The following is a 13,691-nucleotide window of genomic DNA, read 5'->3' on the forward strand; positions in this document are numbered from 1 at the left end:
GATTGGGGTTCCAAACCCCTCTCATTCTCTCAAAATAGTCCTAGAATGTTGGGGAAGTATGTTGGCCCTGAGATCAACATACAGATTTTCCTCCTCATTAGCCTCAACAGGAATAAAATCTATTTAAAACAAAGAAAGGAACAGGGGAAGAATAAAAATTCCCTCCCCACAACTTCCACCTTGGTGGCAAGAGCCCGACAAGGTTTTGGATTTGGTGGTTCATCCACCTCCCACCCTCATCCCTGCTCTGGCTGGCTGGTTGTTTTTTCCTGCCTATGCTGCAGTAGATTCTCATGGCATTTGGTGAACACTATGTTTGGGTCAAGAGGGCACTTTCAAACACAGACATTCTTGTAGCGGGAAGTACACAACTAAATCTGAGGCTTCTTGTCATCCAGCACTGTTCATTCCTAAAGAATTGGAAGAACTCACATTTGAAAAATCTGTCTATTTCTTTGCTGGCTTATCTACCCTGGACCAGAACAGAAGGACCTTGAATAATGATCTATTCTATGTGCTTATGCTCAGACTGTGAAGCCGTAATAGTTCATTTGTTGACATCTGTCGTTTTCACAATACTCAGTTGCAATGTCAGAGAAAGATATTAATTCACTTTCAAAGAAGGGAAATTATATTTTCTTGTTGCTAAGGGATAGGGCTTATGTTTCTATGTAAGGGGGGTGGGGGTGGGGAGATACTAGTATGTAAGCACCATGTCAGTGATTCAACTAATCTCAAGAAAAAGCCCATAATGCCAGGTTCTATTGTTGCTGTTACTGAAGGCATCTCCCTTGCACCAGTGCCAAAACCAGCATAAATTATATTTTATTGACAAATTTTATTGACATATTTACAAATTTGTCCAAACATAAATAATAAAACATGTCTTAACTGACAAAAACTGAATTATAGGGGGGACATAAATACAAAATATATCATTTAAAAATACATAATAATGAAGTGATTACAGTAAACCAGTTCTATGGATTCTTCAGTCAATCAACTTGGAAAACACAAATAATAGAAGTGAACTAAAGGGTATTGCAATATACCATATTGCAATATATGTTGTGGGTATTTCTATTTCATTTGTTCTTTCATTTGTATATTTAATAAAACTGTACCATACAGTATAAAGATTATACTGCTTTTCTTTCTCCCCTCTCTGAAAAAAACAATACTTAAGGGAATCTTACATACTTTTGGTTTGCTAGGCTATACTCAAAAAGAACATTACCACACCCAATGTTTTCATAGAAAGGCAACATGCCTCGGAAAGACCTTAGCAAAACTTCTTAGTGCTTCTAATAGGCACAATTCTGGCAAAGGTCTGTCTGGACATTATACCTAATGACGGCCATTATATCTAAGGAGGCTGATAATGGAGCAGTTTATTTGCCAGTAGTTTGCCACAGAATACGAGTTAGAGAAACCAACTAAAAGACCCAGCAGAACATAATTAATGTGAACATGATCCGCAAGAAGGCTCCTTAACAGAAAAAGGTACTAGAAAATGAAATGCTATTCAACGGCCACCAGCGGTCCGAATTCCATTAATATTTCAAATAAGGAGAAAGAATCTAAACAGAAAAGTATGCTTTGGGCCAGACATGAGGATCCAGCTTTCTGGGGCACTAATTGTACTACTTCTCAGCAGATGAAAGTAAATCATGACTAAAGCCTTTGCCTTAATTGTTCACAAAGAGGAAGGAGGGTTTAAGGTCCACTGAACAAAGACATAAATGGATATTATTATTATTTTATTAATGCAGGGAGAAACATGTTATATAACCTCAAAGTGTTCCTTTGAAAGATGGCACAAAACAACAACAGGATGGCAGGACAGCAACCAAAGAGTACTTGCACAAAGCCCTGAAGGATGACTAATGTCATGAGAAAGAAAAGGGGAGTTGTTAATTCACCGGGGCTTCTTTGTAGCTTTTGATATGATTATCTGAGGTGGACTGAAAGTACTGCATGGTGCTGGTGGAAAACTGTATACAGTGGTACCTCGGGTTAAGAACTTAATTCGTTCTAGAGGTCCGTTCTTAACCTGAAACTGTTCTTAACCTGAAGCACCACTTTAGCTAATGGGGCCTCCCACTGCCACCGTGCCACTGCCGCACCATTTCTGTTCTCATCCTGAAGCAAAGTTCTTAACCCGAGGTACTATTTCTGGGTTAGCAGAGTCTGTAACCTGAAGCGTCTGTAACCTGAAGTGTCTGTAACCCGAGGTACCACTGTATGTGTGTGTGTCCTCTACTCCGGGTCACTGAAGGGACTGTATACATGTGAAGGTAATAGATGGCTAATGAAAGACCCTGTGTGAGAGTCAGGGATTCTTTTTATTTCTGTTTTCGTTTCTATCTAGATTTGTTTCTTGTATCTTATTGTACTATGAAAAAGCTTTAATAGAATTTTATGGGGAAAGAGAAAAAGAAAAGGGGGGAGCAGTATAGATTAGTGGCCTTTAACTGCTGGGTTGGAACCACGACTGCAGAGTTAGGCAACCTAAGGCCCATGCCGGAAGTGGCCCATGGAGGCTGTTTAACCAGCCCAAGAGCCACCCCTGAACCGAGCCGCCTGCTCAGCAAGTCCCCACACGCAGCGCTAAACTGGCACAGCGTGGCACAGGGACTCTCTTCTGCGGCTCCAGAAATCGCTTCTGCGCATGCCCAGACGCCGGAAATTGCATCTGTGCATGTCCGTAGCACTGGAAATCGCTTCTGCACATGCCCAGATAACGAAAATTGCTTCTGCGCAGGTGCAATTTTTGGCATCTGGGCATGCATAGAAGCGATTTCTGGCGCCACAGCCATGAGCAGATGCGATTTCCGGCGTCAAGCTGCACCAGTCCGGCCCATGGAAGATCTCCGCGGGAATGATCCGGCCCATGCCCGGTAAGCCTTGCCGACCCCTGCACTACTGCGTCACGGCCTGATTTAAAGAGAGTCACAACAGCACTACCATCATGCAAATAAATGGCAGAGGGTCTCCAAATACATGGTTGGTTTGAAGAAGATTCCTGAGTTTGAAAAGGTTAAAGACTAAAGATCTAGTTTATCTCTGAAGCTGCTGCTGAATACAATGTAAGCATGGAATTTAGTCTGTTTTTTGTGTGATTTTCGTAATGGCAGAAGTCCAGATTTTTCTTCTCATATGGTTGCGGCTTACCCCCATTCTTTTGCATGTTCCAGAGTGAAAAGAAAATACTTAAGATTATTTATTTAACAATTATATAGTTTGCTATTGATAGCTGACAAGACTGAGGGTAACTAGTCAAGTGTCTGCAGCACTGAAGAGGATTCCAAGCCTCAAAATCCCATGACTGCCATACAAGGCTCTGAAGAGGTTTATTTGAACTTATTTCTCCTGGCACATCACACAAGCAGGGCAATCCTCCAAACAAAAAGCAAATGAAATAACTTTCAAGTTTTGGCATCCAAAACATGCAAGATGCATCGTTAAATTATATTTCACCACTTCATTTCAAGAGCCCTCTAACCATGGGCAGCCCAAGCTACATTTTGCTCCTTGCGCCCTAAGCCAACATCGCCCACGCATCACATTTTTTCTCTTTGCAATTATGAATGTTATAAGCCTAGTTTTAAAAAGCAGTACTCAGGAAGCCACATTCTATTCCTGTTAAACAAGAAACAGGGAGAACATGAACGAAGTGTATCTGCCTGTATAATAAGCTGAGGCTTTCACATTCTGCTGGACTCTACCTTAAGGATTTATGCCCTATTTTAATAAAAATGTATTCATGAAATATGGAATATCCTGGAAAAATTCAGGGGAAAGATGCACACCCTTCTCACAACAGAACACAGTGTCATTTGTTCTCCACAACTTCTCCTGCTTAAGAGAGCAGTCCTGGGTTACTGCAGAACCAGGAAGTGACCCCGTTATGAAATACATATAGTGACCTAATATGAGCCTTGTGTCCACATATTCTGTTCTTTTGCCACCTCAACCCTCCTCAGCATACTGTGATTAATCCAGGAAGTCTTTAATCAAAAATCAGCATCCCGTTATGTCCAAGTCAGGAAACTATGCTTGCCAAGATAGAACAAGCCAAGATCTTTAACGAGCTTCAATCCTGACACTTCTGCCTTTTAAAAGATTATAAACACTTATTTGTTGCTGTTACTTTGCTGAGCCTGATGTGTCAGGATAAAAGTCAAAGATAATAATATTCTGCAATTATTTCATACTTTAAAAAGTATTTGGGATGTGCTATTGGTCCAGAAAACAAAACCAACCATGTTACTGACATGCACCAATGGGAGCATGTTATACCTATGTTGCAACACCTGCACTGGTTGCCCATTTTCTTCTGGGCACCCTTAAAAGTGGTTGTGACTACTTTAGAAAGCCTATATGGCCTGGGTCCAGGAAAATTGATAATATACCTATTCCCTTATCATTCTACGCTCTTCCTAAGATCAGAAAGAGATGCCCTTCTCTGTGTCCCTCCTACTTGGCCTTGTAAAACAAGGCCAACCCTTTCCTTGGCTGCCTTTTGCCAAGTTTTTGCAAGCTAAGTATCTGCTAATTTATTTAATACCAGTTTCATATATGCTCTCAACCCTTTCTATATTTTTAGTGTATCTTACAGTTAACTTATGTAAAACAAAATTTGTAATTATCTAATGTGATTATTAAAGTACATTTTCTACTACTGCAATAAAGTTTCTGGGGTTGTTGGGTTTTTTAAAAAATATCAATTTGACCAATCAAATCTTTTTGGTCAACAAAATGCCCAACCCTGCCACTCCACAACAAAGTTGAACTAGTACAAATCAAAGGGTGTGATCCTAACCTAGGTTGCTGAGGGTGGAAGGAGGCTTAAATGAACATCGGAACCACAGCTATACCTACAGCCTTGTCACACACACACGGAGATTCCCCATGCCTGGCCTAGAGTCCACACAAAGCAAGGAAATGAAATGCAGAAAGTACTAACAGTGATAATGTTATTAACAGCAGTTATTCACAAACCACCTATTATTAATACTAAACATCTTGGCATATTAACTATGTATATGCCAAGTTAATGAACTTCTTTAGGGGACCTAAGCTTTGCTATATGACAGACATTTTATACAGAAGATCTTTATATTGAAGAATACTGATAGCACTATATATATAGTAATGATCTTAGTGTGTTGAAAATACTTAAGTAGAATCTGTTTATAGGCAGGAGACATTCATTAATTTTATCTCTTGCTTTAATTGTACTGTTTCTAAGGCAACTAAAATTTATATGCAATGGGTAAACAAACTCAACAGTTATTACTCCAAAATACTGTCCAATTTCACATCTGCCCTTCCAGATTTTCTCCTTCCAATTAATAGAGAACTTAACAGAGATCCAAAATGCAGCCCTCAACAGAGATTAATGGAGAATGAGGACTCAACAGTGACCATGGGATCACAGAATAGTCACAGGTGCTGTAGTCTTGCATCCAGAATGATAAATCAATTATCTAACTCTGCACTCTAAGCCACCATCTCAATCTCCAAGCTATCATTAATGTTCAGTTTTGAGAAATGGAAGAATACCAAGCAAGATTTCATAAATGTTTACAGCTCTGATGGATAGTCCTACAAGACTACTCCTGAAGCTTATGAATCCCATTAAATTTACATTGGTCCCAAGAGTGCCTCAAATAAGAACTCTGCATTATAATTTAATAAGTATCTACATATAGCCAATATGCTGCTTTGCTTGTATTTATAAACAAAACAACAGCATGTGTATTTCTTAATGTTCTAGAAGCATTGTGGCATTGTACCTCTCTGGATTAGCATATTTAAACATCAAGCGAGTGCCCCAGTCAAACAAATCATTTATAAAAGAAGCAACCCATTAAAAGCAGTCACTTGTATCTGACATTCCACACTCAAGACACTAATCTGTCATGATTCTCCTATGATCACACCTATCGGCCAGCTTCTGTTTCTCTTGCAAATCTAACCAACTAACCTAATCCCTATTATGCTAATTCCCCAACCCTTCTCTCAACCTATCCTTGTGCCTCAAAGCTTCACCTTGCAACTGCAGTGCACCCAGTTCCTATCCCATTTACACACACGTGAGCGCGTGTGCGCACACACACACACACACACACAGAGAGAGAGAGAGAGAGAGAGAGAGAGAGAGAGAGAGAGAGAGAGAATGAATCTCTCTCTGGCAAAGTCTGACTTGCAATTGCAATCTATCTCACTGTAGCATCCCTGTAGCAACTCTGTAGCATTTTGGATTAACCCTAGCCTTAATCCACAAAGTACCAGGGTTTTTTCTCCCATGAAAACCCATCCCCCACCCACTCCCACACACCTTGTGCATCCACTACAAAAGAATATCAACCCACCCCACAGCCTCTCCATCTTGTGCTGCTACAATGAACTTCTCAAATGCTCTGCGACATTTCAGGCCAGCCCTCCTTCTGGCAGCAAGCTGCGCTCCTCTTTTTTCCTCTCTACCCCCAAATCCATTATCGCATATCCCACACATACTTCTCAATGCAGCCCCATCCCCCTGCCCTGTGCTTCAAAAGTGCAGCTCTAATCCCAACAACATACCACGAGCTGTACAATATCTTGCTCCACTCTCAATCCAACCTTGTCCTCACATCCCCACAATGTCACCCCGCACACCCTGTCTCCCTGCAACAATGCCAGCCCCGCAGGTATGCTCCTGCCTCCCACTGCAGCTCTATCAGCAGGGCAGGCCTAACCTAACAGCCCAACATCCCATGCATCCTACATGGTACCTTTGTGATAGATTTTAAATTGCTCCAAACCATCTCCTGAAAAGTAAACAAATAAACCTCTCCTGAAAAGTAAACAAATAAACTAGGCCCCTAGCCCTGTAATCCAGCCACATGCTAATCCTGTCACCCTTCCCTCATACTCAGTCACAGAAAGGCAGCTTTGACCTTGCTCCCCAAAACACCACTTTTCTCAAGTCAGCATCCATTACTCAACCCCTCTCTCTTTAACTTCTTCTCCTAAAGAGAAAAACGGATTCCCCTTCACAAGCTTCTTCCCCACCCTTGGCAGCACAGCCCTCTGCCACCCTAGTTTCTTCTCCTGCAGAAGCAAACAATAAAGCCAATTCAGCCCCCCTCCCCTTCGTACGCTGCTCCTTCCCCAAGCATGCCCAACACCTTCCTTGCACATAGCACCCTCCTCCTCATGAGGCCTGGATCTTCCCCAGCCCCCCTACTTGCATCTACTCCCCCCTTGTCACATTCACCTTCCTCTCCCTTAATGTACACAAGCCTCCTCCCACTTCTCCTTTTCCACCTCCAGCAACATTTTCTGCAACCAGCTCTAGCTGCCCCTGTAGCAAACCCCTAAATCACAAATACCATTTCTGAAACCTGTACCCTTTTATACAAACCCTGCTTCCATCTTCACTCATTCACACACACACACCATTTCCATTCCTTTCCATCCTTCCTTTTTTGCAATCCCCTCTCCTTGCATGCAGGCACCTCTCCAACCGTAAGCCCCCAACTCTTCTCCCCTCAACTCTTCTTTTTTATCTTACCCTCATGTCTGATGCATCCTCTTCATTGACTGATTGCATTTACAGTGGTACCTCAGGTTATGTACTTAATTCGTTCTGGGGGTCTGTTCTTAACCTGAAGCACCACTTTAGCTAATGGGGCCTCCCGCTGTCGCTGCGCCGCCACAATTTCTGTTCTCATCCTGAAGCAAAGTTCTTAACCCGAGGTACTATTTCTGGGTTAGCGGAGTCTGTAACCTGAAGTGGCTGTAATCTGAAGCGTCTGTAACGCGAGGTACCACTATAAAGCCCACCTTTCCCCCAGCAAGCTCAAAGTGGCACACATTCATTCATTCATTATTTGGAGCACTTGCACCCCCAATTCCTCTGCCAAAAAAGGCTACCAGAGCAGCTTACATACATGAAGTCAAAACAAGACGCTCTCTACCTGCAGGCTTACATTCTAACAAACAAATGAACAAAAATACAGCATACAAGGGGGGGAAAGGAAGGAAGAGGGAAATGAAAGAAAACTCCAATGTGGCACTGAGGAAGCCTGGGGGAATGACTGCCCTCAGATGACAGCTGAGTGCAGTGCTCTCCTCCTCCCCATTTTACAACCTCGCAACCCTGCGAGGCAGGTGAGGCGGAGTGACTGGCCCAAAATCAGCCCACCCCACGGCGACCCCCACTCCATGCAACGACCGACACCCCCCCCCACTCCCACATCCGTCACCTTCTTCTCCCCCCCTTCCTCCACGCTGGCTCCTCTTCTTCTTGTCCCCCCTCCATTCCACCCATTCATTCATCCGAAAACTCCCCCTCCCCTCGCACCCCTCACTCCGCCGCCCGCCCTTCCCGCGCCCTTCTCCTGCGCGCCCCTTCTGCCAAGAGACACCCCCTGCCCAAGAGAGAGCCCTGATCCCCTCTCGCCCCCACCCCGCCCCACCTGTCTTTCCTCACCGGCCTGGGTGGTGTCGCTGAGGTCGTAGGCGGCGGCCCCGGGCGCTGCTCCGGAGGCTTGCGGGAACTCCCGGAGCTTCCTGCCGCTGAGGCAGAGGATGCCGGAGCTGCCGGCTTCCTCCAGGGCCTTTTCCAGACTGCGGCCCGAGGGAGGCGCCGGGGAGGACGACGACGAAGACGACGCGGACGACGAGGCGCCGCCGCCGCCCGAAGGGCCTCCGCCGCCCGCCGCCCAGGCCGGCCCCGTGCCCGGGTACGAGAGCGTGAGGTGCGCCGGCAGCCCGAAGAACCCCGAGCCCGGCAGGCCCAACTCCGAGCAGGGCGGCGGCGGAGGGAGAGGCAGCGGCGGGGGCGGCGGGGGAAGGGGCGGCAGGGACAGCGGGGACGAGGGCGGAGGGCCGGCGGGGCCCGAGCTGGGCCCGGAGCCCCCTGCTCCGCCGCCGCCGCCGCCTCCGCCCGTGGTGCCTCCGCCTTGCCCGGCCGCCATCGATGCCGCTGAGGAGAACCGACGCCGCGCGACCCACAATAATAACAAACGGCGGCGGGAGGGAGCAGCGTCGGCGCGGGTACTGCGCAGGCGCCGGGGAGGGGCCGGGCCGCGAGAGAGAGAGAGAGCAGGCAAGGGGGGGAAGGGGGCGGGAGCGTCTCCGCCTGTCTGAGGCGGGAACGGGCGGGCGCGAGGCGAGGCCGTTTTCTCCTCAGGAGGCGCCTCGGGGATTCAGGGGCGGCCTCCCGATTCTGCCGTCAGAACATCTGAGGAGCCGGGCCGAGGGGTTTTAGGGGGGCCCCGTTAAAATATATGGGGGGGCGCAAGTTGACGGTCATTGCCATTCAGAGGGTGGGTGTACACGCCACCTCATGTCATCAGGGAGGGGCTTACCTGACCCGCCCCCACTCCCCAGTAGCTGCTGGGGTCCTCTCCCAATTTCCCCCAAAACAAGTTAGAGATGAACTTGGGGTATCTCCAAATCTGGGAGAGCTGTGTACAGCTATTAACCAAATGAAAAACAACAAAGGCAGCAGACCTGATGGGATACCTGCCAAAGTCTTCAAAGTGGGCGGAATTGAATTTACACAACAACTTCACAAGCTCATCGAAATAATCTGGGAAAGAGAAGAAATCCCAGCAGACTTTAGAGATGCCACAATTACCAACCTCTTTTTTAAAAAGGTGATAGAACGGATTGTGGAACCTGTTGAGGCATCTCTCTGTTAGCTGCGGCCGGCAAAATTCTTGCAAGGATCTTAGCAAACCTTCTCATAACAGTATCCGAGGTGACCCTTCCTGAATCCCAAAATGGTTTTCAGTCTTCTAGGGGGACAGCGGACATGATTTTCACCGCTCGACAGCTTCAAGAAAAACGGAGAGAGCAAAACCAACCACTGTATATGGCGTTTATTGACCTGACTAAGGCTTTCAACGCTGTAAATGGTAATGTCCTGTGGACTGTCCTTCTGAAAATTGGCTGCCCAGATAAATTTGTAAACATCATTTAGCTCCTCCATGATAATATGACAGCAACAATTGCAGATAACAATCGCTCTCAAAGTGAACCATTCACAGTGGGATCAGGTGTTAAAACAGGGTTGTGTTGCCCCAACTCTATTCATTACAGTGGTGCCTTGCAAGATGAAATTAATCCATTCTGTGAGGCTCTTCATATAGCGGTTTTTTCGTCTTGTGAAGCAAGCCCATTGACAGCTTAGCGGATTAGCGCTATTAGCGGTTTAGCGGCTTTTAGCGATCAGCTGTTAAGCGGCTTATCAGCGGATCAGCTGATAAGCGGCTTAGGAAAAGGGGGGAGGGAAAAAACCCCGCAGGAACTCGCAAGACATTTTCATCTTGGGAAGCAAGCCCATAGGGAAATTCGTTTTGCGAAGCGCCTCCAAAACGGAAAACCCTTTCGTCTAGCGGGTTTTCCATCTTGCGAGGCGTTCATCTTGCGGGGCACCACTGTATTTTCATTGCCATGATCCTACACTTTGTCGAAGGGAAACTCCCCACCGGAGTAGAAATCATATATTGAACAGATGGAAAGCTCTTCAATCTGAGCAGGCTGAAAGCAAAGAGTAAGGTTACCATAACTTCTGTCATAGAGTTTCAGTATGCTGATGACAACGTAGTGTGTGCACGCTCAGAGGATGGCCTCCAAACCATCCAAAATATCTGCAGAAGCTTACAAAAAGCTTGGCCTATCACTCAACATCCAAAGTGATGCACCAACAAGTGCAAAATAACCCCTCTGCAGCGCTACAAATCCAACTCAATGGTAACGTTGGAAAATGTGGATCACTTCTCCTACCTAGGTAGTTATATTTCCACAAGGGCCAACACTGATGCTGAAATCCAGCTGAGCTCTGTGAGTGTGGCTTTCTTCCAATTGAAGTGCAGAGTGTTTGAGAACCGGGACATTTGCAGGGAAACTAAAATGCTTGTTTACATAGCTAACTAACAACCTTACTATATGCTTGTGAAACATGGAGCACTTATAAACGCCATCTCTAACCCCTTGAAAGATTCATCAATGGTGTCTCCGAAAAATTTTACACATCACTTGGGAAGACAGGCGAACTAATATCAGTGTACTGGATGAAGCAAAGATCACCAGTGTGGAAGCAATGACTCTTCAACATCAGCTTTGTTGGACTGGTCATGTGCAGATGCCCTGTGATCGCCCTCCAAAGCAACTACTCTATTCCAAACTTAAAAAATGGAAAGCATAATGCTGGTGGTCAACAAAAGAGGTTTAAAGACTGTCTCAAGGCAAATCTAAAAAAATGTAGTATAAACACTGACAACTGGGTGACAAACACTAGCCTGCAAGCACTCCAGTTGGAGAACAGCCTTTACCAAAAGTGTCATGGGCTTTGAAGACACTCAAACTCAGGACGCAAGAACATGTTAGGAGGAAGGCATGCTTGGCAAATCCACACCGTGATCAACTCCCACCCAGAAACCAATGTCTCCACTGTGGAAGGACGTATGGATCTAGAATTGGCCTCCACAGTCACTTACGGACTCATTGTTAAAACTGTGTTTATGGAAGACAATCTTACTCTGCTACGAGTGATCACCAAAGAAAAAGAAGGGGGAAAATTTTCATTCAAGTTGGCAAACCGATCAACCAAATCCCCCCCCCAATGTGGGTTTGTGAAGAGAAAACGCATACCTCCTCCCCCCCCCCAAAAAAATATTTCCCATTCATACACACTTTTTATTTCATTTTATTTTTAGACATGGGTTTTGTAGCGTTTCCATATCCAGCCACTAGCCATAGCCATAAAAAACAACTACTTCTGAACATAAATGTAAAAACTTTAACTATACAAAATACATTCTGGTGGTTTGTAATCAAATGATAGATCTTATTCTAATTGCCCCTACTAAAACATGTTTTGCAATTTTTGCTGTCATGTGATTGAAACCGCTTCAGTGTTTTCTTATAAATGGAAAGTGCTGCATTACATTTTTTTATATTAATTTTATATATAACAAAGCAAAAACAAAAAGTCATATGGCATTACTTTTTTTAATAACAAAGCAAAGAAAATGTTATTACTCTTTTTTTCCTTGCTGGCTTATATGAAAAATCATCACCATCCATCTCTGCTGGTAGTCAGCGCTTGGGGATTTAAGGAGAACTGTCATCTTCACCACCATCATCTTTACCTTCTGCATAGATTGTCCTTTCTGCTCAGACAGAGCTTGTGGATTTATGTAGAAATATAGAAAAGGCTGTGCTAATCCAGAAAAAGAAGAAGAAACAACCCTCCAAAAAACCTAGCTGGAAACCAGACATAATGGTAGCATCTACACACATATAATAAAAACCATTCCAAAAATCTTTTTTTTTTAAGTGTCTTTTAAAAATACATTGAATTTTCTGTAAGGCTCGCCATCTAGTGTCACATTGTATATTGCACTTAAAACACAAAATGTTTATTTGCAGCTGTATAGCTGAAATGTCATAAAAATAGCAAGATTCCAAGTCCAGGGCTCTCCATCAAGCAAAGCAAGGGGGGGAATCTCCTAGAGGCTGAGCCCTTTTGGTTCACCCCAATATATATTTTTGGGGGGTTGCCCCCATGTTCAAAAGTGGAGGAAGAGACCAAGCACTGCGCCGCTTCAGTGGCCAGCTCCTTCGGTGGTGTCAGGAGGAGGAGCCGTGGACATTGAAGCTGCACTGCCACTGCTTTCAGCTCCGCACCCAGCTTCTCTAACATCCTGACATCACACACACAATATTGGGACGCCATGTCCCTGAGCTTGCAGGGCAGCAGTTGAAGAAGGAGCAAAAAGGGTTTTCTTGTGTGTGTATTTCTTTGTGGCTGATTAGCTGCTCTCCCTGTGCAAAGGTCAGAGGGGGCAGGATTTCTGTTGAGGCAGGTGATTAGCTGTGGGAGGAGCTTATCAGAGCTTGCAGGGCAGTGGCGCGCACAGTTTGATCCATCTTTTAGATTTAGGGGAGCTAGTCTCAAACGTTTGTTGGGGGAGACCTAGGTTTTTTTCGGGGGGGGGAGTTATTTGTCCTGTCTTCACGATTTTTATGATGGAGGACTGCTGTAGATGGAGGGTGAGGGAACAGCTGCAGTCGCCTGCAGTTCCTGCGCAATGTTTGCCATCTTGCCCAAGGTTGCAGGCAGCTTTACCTGCAGCAATTGCATGTTGATTGCCCTCTTAGAAGACAAAGTCCAGCAACTGGAGGAACGTGTAGCTACGCTCCAAAGAATTAGAGAGCTGGAGCTCTTCTTGGAAGCAACAGAGCACACCATCTCCACCAAGGAGGAAACAGGGGACTCCCCTGAGAAGGAGGCTAGTTCACCAAGACAGGAGACAGATATATGGAGAAACGTGACTCAAAGAAGTAGGAGGCCCAGGGTTCGCTCTGATTGTTTAGAAATACACAATCGCTTTGAGGTCCTCTCCCCTAGCAGACTCCATTTGAGGATCTCTCCATCATTACAGTCAATCAGGTATATGAAGACGAGCAGCAAAGGCAGTCCTCAGGGAATGTGCAAGCGACCTTGGAATGGACAGCTCACAGAAGAACCCCAACCAAACCTAAGAGGAGGCGTGTAGTGGTGATAGGGGATTCCCTACTGAGGGGAACAGAAGCAGTGATCTGTGGGCCTGACAAGATGTCTCGGGAAATGTGCTGTCTCCCCGGGGCTAAGATCCAAGATGTAACTGAACGACTGCAAGGAA

The 13,691-nt window shown here is 45.4% G+C and overlaps 1 protein-coding gene across 5 annotated transcripts in view; it reads right to left on the reverse strand.

Annotated features, from left to right (window-relative positions):
- The window catches only part of LRCH2 (leucine rich repeats and calponin homology domain containing 2), a 58,045-nt gene extending 49,058 nt beyond the window's left edge, over window positions 1–8,987 (reverse strand). For all 5 annotated transcript variants that reach the window (XR_014164630.1, XM_081896937.1, XM_081896936.1 and 2 more), the window contains exon 1: window positions 8,486–8,987. Coding sequence is in view for 4 of the 5 variants with exons in the window: in XM_081896937.1 (XP_081753063.1) it covers window positions 8,486–8,972 (487 nt within the window). In the remaining variant the exon portion in view is untranslated. The remainder of the gene's footprint in view (window positions 1–8,485) is intronic.
- Between the last annotated feature and the right edge of the window lie 4,704 nt (window positions 8,988–13,691).

The sequence above is a fragment of the Podarcis melisellensis genome (genome assembly GCF_964234715.1).
Source record: "Podarcis melisellensis genome assembly, chromosome: Z".
Taxonomy (NCBI): domain Eukaryota; kingdom Metazoa; phylum Chordata; class Lepidosauria; order Squamata; family Lacertidae; genus Podarcis; species Podarcis melisellensis.